At 45.3% G+C, this 18800-nt stretch overlaps 1 protein-coding gene across 1 annotated transcript in view; it reads right to left on the minus strand.

Moving 5' to 3' along the window:
* Window positions 1-18800, minus strand: part of LOC110518541 (ERC protein 2-like) — a 488643-nt gene that overhangs the window by 280747 nt on the left and 189096 nt on the right. Inside the window, exon 10 of the mRNA XM_036947561.1 lies at window positions 15884-16071. Within this exon, the coding sequence (XP_036803456.1) occupies window positions 15884-16071 (188 nt within the window). The remainder of the gene's footprint in view (window positions 1-15883; window positions 16072-18800) is intronic.

Raw genomic sequence — 18800 nt, forward strand, 5'->3', positions numbered from 1 at the left:
AGGGGGGAGGAGGGGGACTAGAAGGGGAAGTAGAAGGGAGGAGAAGGGAGAGTAGAAGGGGAGTAGAAGGGAGAGTAGAAGGGAGGAGGAGGGGGACTAGAAGGGGGAGTAGAAGGGAGGAGAAGGGGGAGTAGAAGGAGAGTAGAAGGGAGGAGAAGGGGGAGTAGAAGGAGAGTAGAAGGGGGAGTAGAAGGGAGTAGAGGGAGAGTAGAAGGGGAGTAGAGGGAGAGTAGAAGGGGAGTATAGGGGAGTAGAAGGGGGAGTAGAAGGGAGGAGGAGAGGGAGTAGAAGGGGAGTAGAAGGGGGAGTAGGAGGAGAGTAGAAGGGGTAGTAGAAGGGAGTAGAGGGAGAGTAGAAGGGGAGTAGAGGCCAAACACAGACCTGAGAGACCTGCTAGTGGTGGAAAAACTAACACACTGGTTACGATGCTGCTGCTTTTGATAAGTGATATGCCCATAGCAATTTCACTCTGCGACACAAACGTGAGTGTGTGTGTGTGTGTGTGTGTGGGGGGGGGGGGGGGGGGGGGTTCTGTGTCCGGGTGCATCATGGGAACTATGGACTTGTGAATCTGTGTAAGAGCTTATGAGTAACCTATATACTGTATAAATATAGAGCCAAACACAGACTTATCACGTAACCAAATAGAAGGAGGAAGAAAGATGGAAAGAGAGAGGGGAGACGGAGAGAGACAAAGAGAGAAAGGTGAAAGCGAAGGAGAGATGGAGTGAGTATGGAGGGAGAGAGGCAGTGAGGGAGAATGAGAGAGAGAGAGAGAGAAAGACAGAGCATACAACCCATATCTATGCTTATTTATTTTATCTTGTGTCCTTTACCATTTGTACATTGTTAAAACACTGTGTGTATATGTATATATATATATATATATATATATATATATATATATATATATAATATGACATTTGTAATGTCTTTATTGTTTTGAAACTTCTGTATGTGTGATGTTTACTGTTAATTTTTATTGTTTATTTCACTTTATATATTCACTTTATATATTATCTACCTCACTTGCTTTGGCAATGTTAACACATGTTTCCTATGCCAATAAAGCCCTTGAATTTAATTGAATAGAACACCAAATAATGCATGCAGAGCAGAATTAGGCCGATACCCACTAATTATCAAAATCCAGAAAAGAGCCGTTAAATTCTACAACCACCTAAAAGGAAGCAATTCACAAACCTTCCATAACAAAGCCATCACCTACAGAGAGATGAACCTGGAGAAGAGCAAAGCTGAGCTAAGCAAGCTGGTCCTGGGGCTCTGTTCACAAACACAAACACACCCTACAGAGCCCCAGGACAACAGCACAATTAGACCCAACCAAATCATGAGAAAACAAAAAGATAATTACTTGACACATTGGAAAGAATTAACAAAAAAACAGAGCAAACTAGAATGCTATTTGGCCCTAAGCAGAGAGTACACAGCTGCAGAATACCTGACCACTGTGACTGACCCAAAATTAAGGAAAGCTTTGACTATGTACAGACTCAGTGAGCATAGCCTTGCTATTGAGAAAGGCCGCCGTAGGCAGACGTGGCTCTCAAGAGAAGACAGGCTATGTGCTCACTGCCCACAAAATGATGTGGAAACTGAGCTGCACATCCTAACCTCCTGCCCAATGTATGACCATATTAGAGACACATATTTCCCTCAGATTACACAGATCAACAAAGAATTCGAAAACAAATCTAATTTTGAAAAACTCCCATATCTACTGGGTGAAATTCCACAGTGTGCCATCACAGCAGCAAGATTTGTGACCTGTTGCCACGAGAAAAGGGCAACCAGTGAAGAACAAACACCATTGTAAATACAACCCATATTTATGCTTATTTATTTTATCTTGTGTCCTTTAACCATTTGTACATTGTTAAAACCTAAAAAAACCTTAAAACCATCCCCCTCTTCAAAGGGGGGGACACTCTTGACCCAAACTGCTACAGACCTATATCTATCCTACTATGCCTTTCTAAGGTCTTCGAAAGCCAAGTCAACAAACAGATTACCGACCATTTTGAATCTCACCATACCTTCTCTGCTATGCAATCTGGTTTCAGAGCTGGTCATGGGTGCACCTCAGCCACGCTCAAGGTCCTAAACGATATCTTAACCGCCATCGATAAGAAACATTACTGTGCAGCCGTATTCATTGATCTGGCCAAGGCTTTCGACTCTGTCAATCACCACATCCTCATCGGCAGACTCAACAGCCTTGGTTTCTCAAATGATTGCCTCGCCTGGTTCACCAACTACTTCTCTGATAGAGTTCAGTGTGTCAAATCGGAGGGTCTGTTGTCCGGACCTCTGGCAGTCTCTATGGGGGTGCCACAGGGTTCAATTCTTGGACCGACTCTCTTCTCTGTATACATCAATGAGGTCGCTCTTGCTGCTGGTGAGTCTCTGATCCACCTCTACGCAGACGACACCATTCTGTATACTTCCGGCCCTTCTTTGGACACTGTGTTAACAACCCTCCAGGCAAGCTTCAATGCCATACAACTCTCCTTCCGTGGCCTCCAATTGCTCTTAAATACAAGTAAAACTAAATGCATGCTCTTCAACCGATCGCTACCTGCACCTACCCGCCTGTCCAACATCACTACTCTGGACGGCTCTGACTTAGAATACATGGACAACTACAAATACTTAGGTGTCTGGTTAGACTGTAGACTCTCCTTCCAGACCCATATCAAACATCTCCAATCCAAAGTTAAATCTAGAATTGGCTTCCTATTTCGCAACAAAGCATCCTTCACTCATGCTGCCAAACATACCCTTGTAAAACTGACCATCCTACCAATCCTCGACTTTGGCGATGTAATTTACAAAATAGCCTCCAATACCCTACTCAACAAATTGGATGCAGTCTATCACAGTGCAATCCGTTTTGTCACCAAAGCCCCATATACTACCCACCATTGCGACCTGTACGCTCTCGTTGGCTGGCCCTCGCTTCATACTCGTCGCCAAACCCACTGGCTCCATGTCATCTACAAGACCCTGCTAGGTAAAGTCCCCCCTTATCTCAACTCGCTGGTCACCATAGCATCTCCCACCTGTAGCACACGCTCCAGCAGGTATATCTCTCTAGTCACCCCCAAAACCAATTCTTTCTTTGGCCGCCTCTCTTTCCAGTTCTCTGCTGCCAATGACTGGAACGAACTACAAACATCTCTGAAACTGGAAACACTTATCTCCCTCACTAGCTTTAAGCACCAACTGTCAGAGCAGCTCACAGATTACTGCACCTGTACATAGCCCACCTATAATTTAGCCCTATCAACTACCTCTTTCCCAACTGTATTTAATTTATTTATTTATTTTGCTCCTTTGCACCCCATTATTTTTATTTCTACTTTGCACATTCTTCCATTGCAAAACTACCATTCCAGTGTTTTACTTGCTATATTGTATTTACCTTGCCAACAAGGCCTTTTTTGCCTTTACCTCCCTTCTCACCTCATTTGCTCACATTGTATATAGACTTGTTTATACTTTATTATTGACTGTATGTTTGTTTTACTCCATGTGTAACTCTGTGTTGTTGTATCTGTCGAACTGCTTTGCTTTATCTTGGCCAGGTCGCAATTGTAAATGAGAACTTGTTCTCAACTTGCCTACCTGGTTAAATAAAGGTAAAATAAATAAAACATAAATAAATAAAAACACTGTATATATATAATATGACATTTGTAATGTCTTTACTGTTTTGAAACCTCTGTATGTGTAATGTTTACTGTTCATTTTTGTTGTTTTTCACTTTATATATTCACTTTGTATTTTGTCTACCTCACTTGCTTTGGCAATGTTAACACATGTTTCCCATGCCAATAAAGCCCTTGAATTGAATTGAAATTGAATTGAGCGAGAGAGAGAGACAGAGACAGAGAGAGAAAGAGAGAGAGATAGAGAGAGACAGAGACAGAGACAGAGAGAGAGACAGACTCTCTCTGTGTCTCTCTCTCAATTCAATTCAATTCAAGGGCTTTATTGGCATGGGAAACATGTGTTAACATTGCCAAAGCAAGTGAGGTAGACAACATACAAAGTGAATATATAAAGTGAAAAACAACAAAAATTTACAGTAAACATTACACATACAGAGGTTTCAAAACAGTAAAGACATTACAAAAGTCATATTATATATATATATATATACAGTGTTTTAACAATGTACAAATGGTTAAAGGACACAAGATAAAATAAATACGCATAAATATGGGTTGTATTTACAATGGTGTGTGTTCTTCAATGGTTGCCCTTTTCTCGTGGCAACAGGTCACAAATCTTGCTGCTGTGATGGCACACTGTGGAATTTCACCCAGTAGATATGGGAGTTTTTCAAATTTGGATTTGTTTTCGAATTCTTTGTGGATCTGTGTAATCTGAGGGAAATATGTATCTCTAATATGGTCATACATTGGGCAGGAGGTTAGGAAGTGCAGCTCAGTTTCCACCTCATTTTGTGGGCAGTGAGCACATAGCCTGTCTTCTCTTGAGAGCCATGTCTGCCTACGGCGGCCTTTCTCAATAGCAAGGCTATGCTCACTGAGTCTGTACATAGTCAAAGCTTTCCTTAATTTTGGGTCAGTCACAGTGGTCAGGTATTCTGCCGCTGTGTACTCTCTGTTTAGGGCCAAATAGCATTCTAGTTTGCTCAGTTTTTTTGTTAATTCTTTCCAATGTGTCAAGTAATTATCTTTTTGTTTTCTCATGATTTGGTTGGGTCTAATTGTGCTGTTGTCCTGGGGCTCTGTAGGGTGTTTTTGTGTTTGTGAACAGAGCCCCAGGACCAGCTTGCTTAGGGGACTCTTCTCCAGGTTCATCTCTCTGTAGGTGATGGCTTTGTTATGGAAGGTTTGTGAATCGCTTCCTTTTAGGTGGTTGTAGAATTTGACGGCTCTTTTCTGGATTTTGATAATTAGTGGGTATCGGCCTAATTCTGCTCTGCATGCATTATTTGGTGTTCTACGTTGTACACGGAGGATATTTTTGCAGAATTCTGCGTGCAGAGTCTCAATTTGGTGTTTGTCCCATTTTGTGAAGTCTTGGTTGGTGAGCGGACCCCAGACCTCACAACCATAAAGGGCAATGGGCTCTATGACTGATTCAAGTATTTTTAGCCAAATCCTAATCGGTATGTTGAAATTTATGTTTCTTTTGATGGCATAGAATGCCCTTCTTGCCTTGTCTCTCAGATCGTTCACAGCTTTGTGGAAGTTACCTGTGGCGCTGATGTTTAGGCCAATGTATGTATCGTTTTTTGTGTGCTCTAGGGCAACAGTGTCTAGATGGAATTTGTATTTGTGGTCCTGGTGACTGGACCTTTTTTGGAACACCATTATTTTGGTCTTACTGAGATTTACTGTCAGGGCCCAGGTCTGACAGAATCTGTGCATAAGATCTAGGTGCTGCTGTAGGCCCTCCTTGGTTGGTGACAGAAGCACCAGATCACCAGCTAACAGTAGACATTTGACTTCGGATTCTAGCAGGGGAGGCCGGGTGCTGCAGACTTTTCTAGTGCCCGCGCCAATTCGTTGATATATATGTTGAAGAGGGTGGGGCTTAAGCTGCATCCCTGTCTAACCCCACGACCCTGTGTGAAGAAATGTGTGTGTTTTTTGCCAATTTTAACCGCACACTTGTTGTTTGTGTACATGGATTTTATAATGTCGTATGTTTTACCCCCAACACCACTTTCCATCAGTTTGTATAGCAGACCCTCATGCCAGATTGAGTCGAAGGCTTTTTTGAAATCAACAAAGCATGAGAAGACTTTGCCTTTGTTTTGGTTTGTTTGGTTGTCAATTAGGGTGTGCAGGGTGAATACATGGTCTGCTGTACAGTAATTTGGTAAAAAGCCAATTTGACATTTGCTCAGTACATTGTTTTCATTGAGGAAATGTACGAGTCTGCTGTTAATAATAATGCAGAGGATTTGCCCAAGGTTACTGTTGACACATATTCCACGGGGTCAAATTTGTCTCCACTTTTGTGGATTGGGGTGATCAGTCCTTGGTTCCAAATATTGGGGAAGATGCCAGAGTTAAGTATGATGTTAAAGAGTTTTAGTATAGCCAATTGGAATTTGTTGTCTGTATATTTGATCATTTCATTGAGGATACCATCAACACCACAGGCATTTTTGGGTTGGAGGGTTTTTATTTTGTCCTGTAACTCATTCAATGTAATTGGAGAATCCAGTGGGTTCTGGTAGTCTTTAATAGTTGATTCTAAGATCTGTATTTGATCATGTATATGTTTTTGCTCTTTATTCTTTGTTATAGAGCCAAAAAGATTGGAGAAGTGGTTTACCCATACATCTCCATTTTGGATAGATAATTCTTGTTGTTGTTGTTTGTTTAGTGTTTTCCAATTTTCCCAGAAGTGGTTAGAGTCTATGGATTCTTCAATTGCATTGAGCTGATTTCTGACATGCTGTTCCTTCTTTTTCCGTAGTGTATTTCTGTATTGTTTTAGTGATTCACCATAGTGAAGGCGTAGACTCAGGTTTTCCGGGTCTCTATGTTTTTGGTTGGACAGGTTTCTCAATTTCTTTCTTAGATTTTTGCATTCTTCATCAAACCATTTGTCATTATTGTTAATTTTTTTCGTTTTTCTATTTGAGATTTTTAGATTTGATAGGGAAGCTGAGAGGTCAAATATACTGTTAAGATTTTCTACTGCCAAGTTTACACCTTCACTATTACAGCGGAACGTTTTACCCAGGAAATTGTCTAAAAGGGATTGAATTTGTTGTTGCCTAATTGTTTTTTGGTAGGTTTCCAAACTGCATTCCTTCCATCTATAGCATTTCTTAATGTTACTCAGTTCCTTTGGCTTTGATGCCTCATGAATGATTATTGCTCTGTTTAAGTAGACTGTGATTTTGCTGTGGTCTGATAGGGGTGTCAGTGGGCTGACTGTGAACGCTCTGAGAGACTCTGGGTTGAGGTCAGTGATAAAGTAGTCTACAGTACTACTGCCAAGAGATGAGCTATAGGTGTACCTACCATAGGAGTCCCCTCGAAGCCTACCGTTGACTATGTATATACCCAGCGTGCGACAGAGCTGCAGGAGTTGTGACCCGTTTTTGTTGGTTATGTTGTCATAGTTGTGCCTAGGGGGGCATATGTGGGAGGGAATGCTGTCACCTCCAGGCAGGTGTCTCTCTCTCTCTCTCTCTCTCTCTCTCTCTCTCTCTCTCTCTCTCTCTGTCTCTGTCTCTCTCTGTATGTCTCTCTCTCTCTCTCTCTCTCTCTCATGCTCTCTCTCATGCTCTCTCCCATGCTCTCTCTCTTTCTACTTTCATAAAACATTTGAGAGGAACAAAACAATGAATGACTGTGCAAATGGACTGAGTCAGATGGCCCTGGATGGTACTGTGTCAGATGGCCCTGGATGGTACTGTGTCAGATGGCCCTGGATGGTACTGTGTCAGATGGTCCTGGATGGTACTGTGTCAGATGGCCCTGGATGGTACTGTGTCAGATGGCCCTGGATGGTACTGTGTCAGATGGCCCTGGATGGTACTGTTTCAGATGGCCCTGGATGGTACTGTGTCAGATGGCCCTGGATGGTACTGAGTCAGATGGCCCTGGATGGTACTGAGTCAGATGGCCCTGGATGGTACTGTGTCAGATGGCCCTGGATGGTACTGTGTCAGATGGCCCTGGATGGTACTGTGTCAGATGGTCCTGGATGGTACTGTGTCAGATGGCCCTGGATGGTACTGTGTCAGATGGCCCTGGATGGTACTGTGTCAGATGGCCCTGGATGGTACTGTGTCAGATGGCCCTGGATGGTACTGTGTCAGATGGCCCTGGATGGTACTGTGTCAGATGGCCCTGGATGGTACTGTGTCAGATGGCCCTGGATGGTACTGTGTCAGATGGTCCTGGATGGTACTGTGTCAGATGGCCCTGGATGGTACTGTGTCAGATGGCCCTGGATGGTACTGTGTCAGATGGCCCTGGATGGTACTGTGTCAGATGGCCCTGGATGGTACTGTGTCAGATGGCCCTGGATGGTACTGTGTCAGATGGCCCTGGATGGTACTGTGTCAGATGGCCCTGGATGGTACTGAGTCAGATGGCCCTGGATGGTACTGTGTCAGATGGCCCTGGATGGTACTGAGTCAGATGGCCCTGGATGGTACTGAGTCAGATGGCCCTGGATGGTACTGTGTCAGATGGCCCTGGATGGTACTGAGTCAGATGGTCCTGGATGGTACTGAGTCAGATGACTCTGGATGGTACTGAGTCAGATGGCCCTGGATGGTACTGTGTCAGATGGCCCTGGTCACCAAACCAGCACACCTGCTCCTAAATATACAGTACACACAAACACATTCAATAGACATATACAGGAAATGTGTCAACACTCGCTGTGTATATATATATATGTGTGTGTGTGTCCGTGTGTGTGCGTGTGTGTGGCCGTGTGTGTGTGTGCCTGTGTGTGACCGTGTGTGTGTGTGTCCGTGTGTGTGTGTGTGTGTGTGTGTGTGTCCGTGTGTGTGTGTGTGTCCGTGTGCCAGCTGAGATTCAGGTACTACCCTCAGCCAAACATCAACCAACTCCTCTATCTCACATTGGATACAAGCACTCACACACCATCCCTGAAACCCTCCCTAACATACCAAAGTGCTTACCCAGCACTACCGCTGATAGGCCAAAGAGCTGGGTTATGAGAGGTTAACTACCACATAGCAGACTGGATGACAGACAGCTACTGCACATCCCTTTACACCAGGACTCACAGCTACCTAACATCAGTTACAGTTATTCTACAGTAAAACAGACTATGACTGACCTCACCAGTACCCAGCTAAGAAAATGTAGATTCCTATTGATGTGACCTTCTCCTGCTTGAGCTAAACTCAGGTACTTTACCAAACACTTTCATCTCTTATAGTGGAAGACATCAACATTATTTTTTCTATGTGGCCAAATGTTAGAGGGGGGGGGGGGGGGGCGTTGAACCCTGGCCCCTCTCTCACCCCAGATAGTCGTTACAGGCCTCCTGATGACGCTCCAACAGCAACAGGCTGATTAAAACACCGTCCATCCTCCCCTGAGACACACACAAGGTCATTGACTTTTATGACATATAACATGATATTGTCTTTCAATGTTTGTAGCCTAGTGCACTCCACCCTAGTCTACTCCATCCACCCTACTCTGACCTACCATACTCTACTACACCACCCTACCCTACCCTTCTCTACCCTACCCTACTCTACCCTGCCCTACTCCACTCCACCCTACCCTACCCTACTCCACCCTACCCTGCCCTACTCCACTCCACCCTACCCTACCCTACTCCACCCTACCCTGCCCTACTCCACTCCACCCTACCCTACCCTACTCCACCCTACCCTGCCCTACTCCACTCCACCCTACCCTACTCCACCCTACCCTACACTACTCCACCCTAGTCTACTCCCCCACCATACCCTAACCTATCCTACTCCACTCTACCCTACTCCACCCTAGTCTACTCCACCCTACTCTACCCCACCCTAGTCTACTATACCCTACCCTACTCCACTCTACCCTACTCCACCCACCCCTACCCTACCATACTCCACCCTAGTCTACTCCACCCTTCCCTACCCTAACCTACCCTACTCCACCCTAGTCTACTCCAACCTACTCTACTTTACCCTACTCTACCCTAGTCTACTCTACCCTACCCTACTCTACCCTAGTCTACTTCACCCTACTCCACTCTACCCTACCCCACCCTAGTATACTCCACCCTACCCTACTCCACCCTAGTCTACTCCACCCTACCATACCCTACTCTACTCTTCTCCACCCTAGTCTACTCGACCCTACTCTACCCTACCCTACCCTACTCCACCCAAGACTACTCTACCCTACCCAACTCCACCCTAGTCTACTCCACCCTACCCTACACTACATTACCCTAGTCTAATACTCCCTATCCTACTCTACCCTACTCCACCCAAGTCTACTTTACCCTAACCTACTCCACCCTAGTCTACTCCACCCTACCCGACCCTACCCTACTCCAACCTAGTCTACTCCACCCTTTCCTACCCTACTCTACTCTACTCCACCCTACCCGACCCTACCCTACTCTACCCTACTCTTCCCTACTCCACCGTAGTCTACTCCACCCTTTCCTACCCTACTCTACTCTACTCCACCATACTCTACCCTACCCTACTCCACCCTAGTCTACTCTACCCTACCTTACTCCACCATACTCTACCCTACCCCACCCTACCCTAGTCTACTCCACTCTACTCTACTTTATCATGCCCTACCCTACTCTATCCTACCCTATTCTACTTTATCATGCCCTACCCTACTCTACTCTATCCTACCCTACTCTACTTTATCTTACCCTACCCTACTCTACCCTACTCTACCCTACCCTACTCTACCCTACTCTACTCTACTATACTCTACCCTACTCTACTATACTCTACCCTACTCTACTCTACCCTACTCTACTCTACTCTACTCTACCCTACTCTACTCTACCCTACTCTGCTCTACCCTACTTTACCCTACCCTACTCTATCCTACCCTACTCTACTCTACCCTACTCTACTCTACCCTACTCTACCCTACTCTACTCTATCCAACTCTACTCTACTCTACCCTACTCTACTCTACCCTACTCTACTCTACCCTACTCTACTCTATCCTACCCTACCCTACTCTACCCTACTCTACTCTACCCTAATCTACTCTACCCTACTCTAACCTACTCTACCCTACTCTACTCTACTCTACTCTACCCTACTCTACTCTACTCTACCCTACTCTACTCTACCCTACTCTACTCTATCCTACTCTACTCTACTCTACCCTACTCTACTCTACCCTACTCTACTCTACCCTACTCTACTCTATCCTACCCTACCCTACTCTACCCTACTCTACTCTACCCTAATCTACTCTACTCTACCCTACTCTACCCTACTCTACCCTACTCTACCCTACTCTACTCTACTCTACTCTACCCTACTCTACTCTACTCTACCCTACTCTACCCTACTCTACTCTACCCTACTCTACCCTACTCTACTCTATCCTACCCTACTCTACTATACTCTACCCTACTCTACTCTATCCTATCCTACTCTACTCTACTCTACCCTACTCTACTCTACCCTACTCTACTCTACCCTACTCTACCCTACTCTACTCTATCCTACCCTACTCTACTCTACCCTACTCTACTCTACTCTACCCTACTCTACTCTACCCTACTCTACCCTACTCTACTCTACCCTACTCTACCCTACTCTACTCTATCCTACCCTACTCTACTATACTCTACCCTACTCTACTCTACTCTACTATACTCTACCCTACTCTACCCTACTCCACCCTACTCTCACAAAGTTCAGAGCCTGAGTACTGTATGAAGGGAGAATCCCATCCCGTCCAGCAGACTAACCCCACAGTGACCTCTGACCCATGTCCTGACTTCAGAACTGGGGTCACACAGATAGAAGAGTAGGTCTGACAGTAATGAGACAGGAACCCCTGTGTGTGTGTGTGTGTGTGTGTGTGTGTGTGTGTGTGTGTGTGTGTGTGTGTGTGTGTGTCTGACAGTAATGAGACAGGAGCATCAGTAAGATGGACGACCTGAGGGGGAGACTGTGTCCGCTACCTCACTAACATAATACCATCACACACACACACACACACACACACACACACACACTCACACTCACACTCACACTCACACTCACTGGCTAGACGTTGACCCTTTTTGAAAAATGTGTTGAAACATACAGAGAGGGAACAGGGAGAGAGGAGGGGAAGAGTCTATCATAAATGCAGATTGGATGGGTTTTCCATGCAGAATAAAGCATGTGTAATGGGTTATGAATGAAACAGGAAACAAACATTCTCTAACAGTCTAAACCATCCAATGTACTGTAAACTATTCAAGGCTGTGTGTGTGTGTGTGTGTGTGTGTGTGTGTGTGTGTGTGTGTGTGTGTGTGTGTGTGTGTGTGTGTGTGTGTGTGTGTGTGTGTGTGTGTGTGTCATATGAATTGGCAGTGTGTTTTTCTAATTTCAAACAAAGCCCTGTTATTTGTACCTATGGATCTCCCACTGAGCACTGGTGCACACACACACACACACACACACACACACACACCTTGGCACCAAGCAACCCCTCATTTGGGCACCCACACCATGCCAATCCATAAATCAGAAGATAATTGAGCAGTAGTGTGCCAGCAATAAAGTCCAGAGAGAATAAACAGCCTGTGGTGTTCTGTCTGTCTGTCTGTCTGTCTGTCTGTCTGTCTGTCTGTCTGTCTGTCTGTCTGTCTGGGGGGTGTTCTGTCTGGGGGTGTTCTGTCTGGGGGATGATCTGTCTGGGGGGGTGGTCTGTCTGGGGGGGTGATCTGTCTGGGGGGGTGATCTGTCTGGGGGTGTTCTGACTGGGGGTGATCTGTCTGGGGGGGGTAATCTGTCTGGGGGGTGATCTGTCTGGTGGGTGTTCTGTCTGGGGGGTGATCTGTCTGGGGGGTGTTCTGACTGGGGGTGATCTGTCTGGGGGTGATCTGTCTGGGGGGGTAATCTGTCTGGGGGGGTAATCTGTCTGGGGGGTGATCTGTCTGGGGGGTTAGGCTGCGCTGTATACCTCCCACTGGCACTCTGTCAAATTCTATAAAGTCTATACAGCAGGGTTCCCCAAAGTCGCCCCCACCCCTGTACTATATAGCAGGGTTCCCCAAAGTCGCCCCCACCCCTGTACTATACAGCAGGGTTCCCCAAAGTCCCCAAAAACACATTGGAATCATGTAGTAACCAAAAAAAGTGTTAAACAGATCAAAATATATTATATTGGTGTCCTTTATTCCAGGTGACTACCTCATGAAGCTGGTTGAGAGAATGCCAAGAGTGTGCAAAGCTGTCATCAAGGCAAACAGTGACTACTTTGAAGAATATAAAATATTTTTTACATTTTTTAAGACTTTGATGTTAACTACACGATTCCACATGTGTTATTTCATAGTTTGGATGTCTTCACTATTATTCTACAATGTAGAAAATAGTAAAAAATAAAGAAAAATGCTTGAATGAGTAGGTGTGTCCATACTTTGACTGGTACTGTACATGAAACCAATGTTGTGTTAATGATGATGCTGATGGATGGAGAAGACAGAAGAAGCGTGAGGAACAGAGACGGTAGGTGCAGAGAATGGGATCTCTGGGGGTATCGGTGCCACAACAAAACACTAGTGATACTCACCCAGATCTGCAGACATTGACATAAAAACATATGACACAACCCATTAACCCAGCGGCAACAAAGCTCCAATGGGAAGTCTCATGGCTGTATTCAGGGTCTGTGTATGCAACCCATAGCATAGACTGGAGTAAAACCAAAACATTCAAGTCAAATGGGACACACTCAAATGGATTCTTCCCACAGTTAGGAAATTAGACCCATGGCGTAAGTGTTCTCAAGACTACTAAACTCCAGACAGTTTATGTCTAAAGTAGCCTCCTCTAGAATGAATCAGATGTAGAATATAGAGCTAGTCATGAACGTCTCATGCACATGTATATATCTGAAGATGCAGTGTTAGCAGAGATAGGTCTGAAAACAAGGCTTAGTTAGTTCCTCTAGCCCTTACCCCTCCCAGTGTTGAGAAGAACCAGAAAACTAGCTAACTGTGTGGGTAGGGGTTAGGGTTAGGAGAAGGGTAGGGGTTAGGGTTAGGAGAAGGGTAGGGGTTAGGGTTAGGAGAAGGGTAGGGGTTAGGGTTAGGAGAAGGGTAGGGGTTAGGGTTAGGAGAAGGGTAGGGGTTAGGGTTAGGAGAAGGGTAGTGGTTAGGGGTTAGGAGAAGGGTAGGGGTTAGGGTTAGGTGAAGGGTAGGGGTTAGGGTTAGGAGAAGGGTAGGGGTTAGGGTTAGGAGAAGGGTAGGGGTTAGGAGAAGGTTAGGGATTAGGAGAAGGGTAGGGGTTAGGGGTTAGGGTTAGGAGAAGGGTAGGGGTTATGAGAAGGGTAGGGGTTAGGGGTTAGGGTTAGGAGAAGGGTAGGGGTTAGAGTTAGGAGAAGGGTTAGGGATTAGGAGAAGGGTAGGGGTTAGAGTTAGGAGAAGGGTAGGGGGTAGGGGTTAGAGTTAGGAGAAGGGTAGGGGTTATAGTTAGGAGAAGGGTAGGGGTTAGTGGTTAGGGTTAGGAGAAGGGTAGGGGTTAGAGTTAGGAGAAGGGTTAGAGTTAGGAGAAGGTTAGGGGTTAGAGTTAGGAGAAGGGTAGGGGTTAGAGTTAGGAGAAGGGTAGGGGTTAGAGTTAGGAGAAGGGTAGGGGGTAGGAGAAGGTTATGGATTAGGAGAAGGGTAGGGGGTAGGGGTTAGGGTTAGGAGAAGGGTAGGGGTTAGGGGAAGGTTAGGGATTAGGAGAAGGGTAGGGGGTAGGGGTTAGAGTTAGGTGAAGGGTAGATGTTAGAGTTAGGAGAAGGTTAGGGATTAGGATAAGGGTAGGGTTTAGGAGAAGGGTAGGGGTTAGGAGAAGGGTAGGGGTTAGGAGAAGGGTAGGGATTAGGAGAAGGGTAGGGATTAGGAGAAGGGTTAGAGTTAGGAGAAGGTTAGGGATTAGGAGAAGGGTCGGGAGTAGGAGAAGGTTAGGGATTAGGAGAAGGGTAGGGATTAGGAGAAGGGTAGGGATTAGGAGAAGGTTAGGGATTAGGAGAAGGGTTAGAGTTAGGAGAAAGGTTAGAGTTAGGAGAAGGTTAGGGATTAGGAGAAGGGTAGGAATTAGGAGAAGGTTAGGGATTAGGAGAAGGGTAGGGATTAGGAGAAGGTTAGGGATTAGGAGAAGGGTTAGAGTTAGGAGAAAGGTTAGAGTTAGGAGAAGGTTAGGGATTAGGAGAAGGGTCGGGAGTAGGAGAAGGTTAGGGATTAGGAGAAGGGTAGGGATTAGGAGAAGGGTAGGGATTAGGAGAAGGTTAGGGATTAGGAGAAGGGTAGGGATTAGGAGAAGGGTAGGATTTAGGAGAAGGGTAGGGATTAGGAGAAGGGTTAGAGTTATGAGAAGGTTAGGGATTAGGAGAAGGGTAGGGGTTAGGAGAAGGTTAGGGATTAGGAGAAGGGTAGGTATTAGGAGAAGGGTTAGAGTTAGGAGAAGGTTAGGGATTAGGAGAAGGGTAGGGATTAGGAGAAGGGTAGGGATTAGGAGAAGGGTAGGGATTAGGAGAAGGGTTAGAGTTAGGAGAAGGTTAGGGATTAGGAGAAGGGTAGGGATTAGGGTTAGGGTAGGGATTAGGAGAAGGGTAGGGATTAGGAGAAGGGTATGGATTAGGGTTAGGGTAGGGATTAGGAGAAGGGTAGGGATTAGGGTTAAGGTAGGGATTAGGAGAAGGGTAGGGATTAGGGTTAGGGTAGGGATTAGGGTTAGGGTAGGGATTAGGAGAAGGGTAGGGATTAGGGTTAGGGTAGGGATTAGGAGAAGGGTAGGGATTAGGAGAAGGGTAGGGATTAGGGTTAGGGTAGGGTTTAGGAGAAGGGTAGGGTTTAGGAGAAGGGTAGGGATTAGGGTTAGGGTAGGGATTAGGAGAAGTGTAGGGATTAGGAGAAGGGTAGGGTTTAGGAGAAGGGTTAGGATAGGATAAGGGTTAGGGGTAGGATAAGGGTTAGGGATAGGATAAGGGTTAGGGATAGGATAGGATAAGGGTTAGGGTTAGGGATAGGATAAGGGTAAGGTTTAGGGATAGGATAAGGGTAAGGGTTAGGGATAGGATAAGGGTAATGGTTAGGAATAGGATAGGATAAGGGTTAGAGATAGGATAAGGGTTAGGTAAAAATAAAGGGTAGAAACTCCAGTGGTAGGGTGGTGACCTCTCACCTCTCCAGCTCAGTGATCTTCTTCTCCTTGTTGGTTCTTTCCGTCTCTTGCTCTCTCAGGATACCCATGAGCCTCTCCACCTCGGCTTGGGACTTCCCAGACTCTTCTCGGTAGCGCGTCACTTCCTCCTCCAGCAGCTTGATCCTGTCGCTGACCTCTAACAACTTCCTGGTTGACTCTTCCGTATTCTGGGAGTGTGGAGGACCAAGGAAATAAAGAATAAGAGAGAGGAGGACCAAGGAAATAAAGAAGAGAGGAAGACAGTCACAAACACTCACAAACAGTGACAGTCACAAACACTCACAAACAGTGACAGTCACAAACAGTACTATGAAAGGAGAGACATTCATTATATCATCCTCATCTCATAGAACTCATACTCCTTTCTGGAGCCAGAACCAGGAAGATGCTGCCCCAAAACACTGATACAGGGTCAGATATTTGTTCACCCCTTTATGGTAAAGGATAGGGGTGCGGAAGGGAAAGGGGATACATAGTCAGTTATACAGTTTCTTATGCATTTAAACCCAACTCCTCTAAATCAGAGAGGTACGGGATGCTGCCTTAATCGATGTCATTGGCACCCGGGGAACAGTTAATGTTGGGGGTTAACTGCCTTGCTCAAGAGCAGAACGGCAGATTTTTCCACCTTGACGGCAAGGAGATTCGAACCAATGACCTTTCGGTTACTGGCCCAATACTCTTAACCACTAGGAACCTGTAAACCTTCAGCGGAATCTGCCCTCTATCTCATTCAACCCGGCCCTTTCATTCCTTCCTTCTTAGTCCCCCTTCTCTTCTCTCCTCCCTTCTTTCCTGTGGCCTCCACTCAGCCTGCTCTCTGAAGCATCCCTCTCTCCTGGAGTTTAGTATTTTCTTCTAATTCATAATGAAATTACCCTTCATACCTCTCTGGTTACCAGTGATTTTATAAGACCACCAAACATCTCGAGTCAAACACTGTAAAAACTGACAGAGCTGCAGTGATTGATTCTTTTTTTTTTGAAGAGAAAAATCTGCCAGAGGATGGCTGTAACCTAGAATTACCTCCCTGTGTTTGTGTCTGCCTTTCAGAGGTCTGTGTGTTTCAGAGGATAGTTTAGCTTGTTGAGACAGCTGAGGCCGCTCGTTTAAACATCATCAACTCTCTCTCTATACAATCACACACATACAAGCACGCACACACACATACATACATACACACACTGGTATAGGCAGGGAGCCAATCCTAGATAACGCTATGAGCTGTTACCCTACATGTAGCTCTGTCTCTGTTATTAGAAAAAAAAACAAAGACACTTCAGACGGCTGTTAACTATTACTGTCAACCACTCTGAAACGCATAGATCATAAACCTAGCAAAGTATCATTTACTAGAAAAACATCTCATAACATAAACAAAATGCACAAGTAGAGGCACTTTATGAAAGAGGGACAGGAAAAGCCGATGGCAAAACCAAACATTTCACATGGTGTGTAACCCTACCCTCCTAATACATACATGGTGTACTGTGTAACCCCTACCCTCCTAATACATACATGGTGTACTGTGTAAACCCTACCCTCCTAATATATACATGGTGTACTGTGTAACCCCTACCCTCCTAATACATACATGGTGTACTGTGTAACCCATACCCTCCTAATACATACATGGTGTACTGTGTAACCCCTACCCTCCTAAAACATACATGGTGTACTGTGTAACCCCTACCCTCCTAATACATACATGGTGTACTGTGTAACCCCTACCCTCCTAATACATACATGGTGTACTGTGTAACCCCTACCCTCCTAATACATACATGGTGTACTGTGTAACCCCTACCCTCCTAATACATACATGGTGTACTGTGTAACCCTACCCTCCTAATACATACATGGTGTACTGTGTAACCCCTACCCTCCTAATACATACATGGTGTACTGTGTAACCCCTACCCTCCTAATACATACATGGTGTACTGTGTAACCCTACCCTCCTAATACATACATGGTGTACTGTGTAACCCCTACCCTCCTAATATATACATGGTGTACTGTGTAACCCCTACCCTCCTAATACATACATGGTGTACTGTGTAACCCCTACCCTCCTAATACATACATGGTGTACTGTGTAACCCCTACTCTCCTAATACATACATGGTGTACTGTGTAACCCCTACCCTCCTAATACATACATGGTGTACTGTGTAACCCCTACCCTCCTAATACATACATGGTGTACTGTGTAACCCTACCCTCCTAATACATACATGGTGTACTGTGTACTGTGTAACCCCTACCCTCCTAATACATACATGGTGTACTGTGTAACCCCTACCCTCCTAATACATACATGGTGTACTGTGTAACCCTACCCTCCTAATACATACATGGTGTACTGTGTAACCCCTACCCTCCTAATACATACATGGTGTACTGTGTAACCCCTACCCTCCTAATACATACATGGTGTACTGTGTAACCCCTACCCTCCTAATACATACATGGTGTACTGTGTAACCCTACCCTCCTAATACATACATGGTGTACTGTGTAACCCCTACCCTCCTAATACATACATGGTGTACTGTGTAACCCCTACCCTCCTAATACATACATGGTGTACTGTGTAACCCCTACCCTCCTAATACATACATGGTGTACTGTGTAACCCCTACCCTCCTAATACATACATGGTGAACTGTGTAACCCCTACCCTCCTAATACATACATGGTGTACTGTGTAACCCCTACCCTCATAATACATACATGGTGTACTGTGTAACCCTACCCCCCTAATACATACATGGTGTACTGTGTAACCCCTACCCCCCTAATACATACATGGTGTACTGTGTAACCCCTACCCTCCTAATACATACATGGTGTACTGTGTAACCCCTACCCTCCTAATACATACATGGTGTAC

Source organism: Oncorhynchus mykiss, chromosome 16, assembly GCF_013265735.2.
Source record: "Oncorhynchus mykiss isolate Arlee chromosome 16, USDA_OmykA_1.1, whole genome shotgun sequence".
Classification (NCBI taxonomy): domain Eukaryota; kingdom Metazoa; phylum Chordata; class Actinopteri; order Salmoniformes; family Salmonidae; genus Oncorhynchus; species Oncorhynchus mykiss.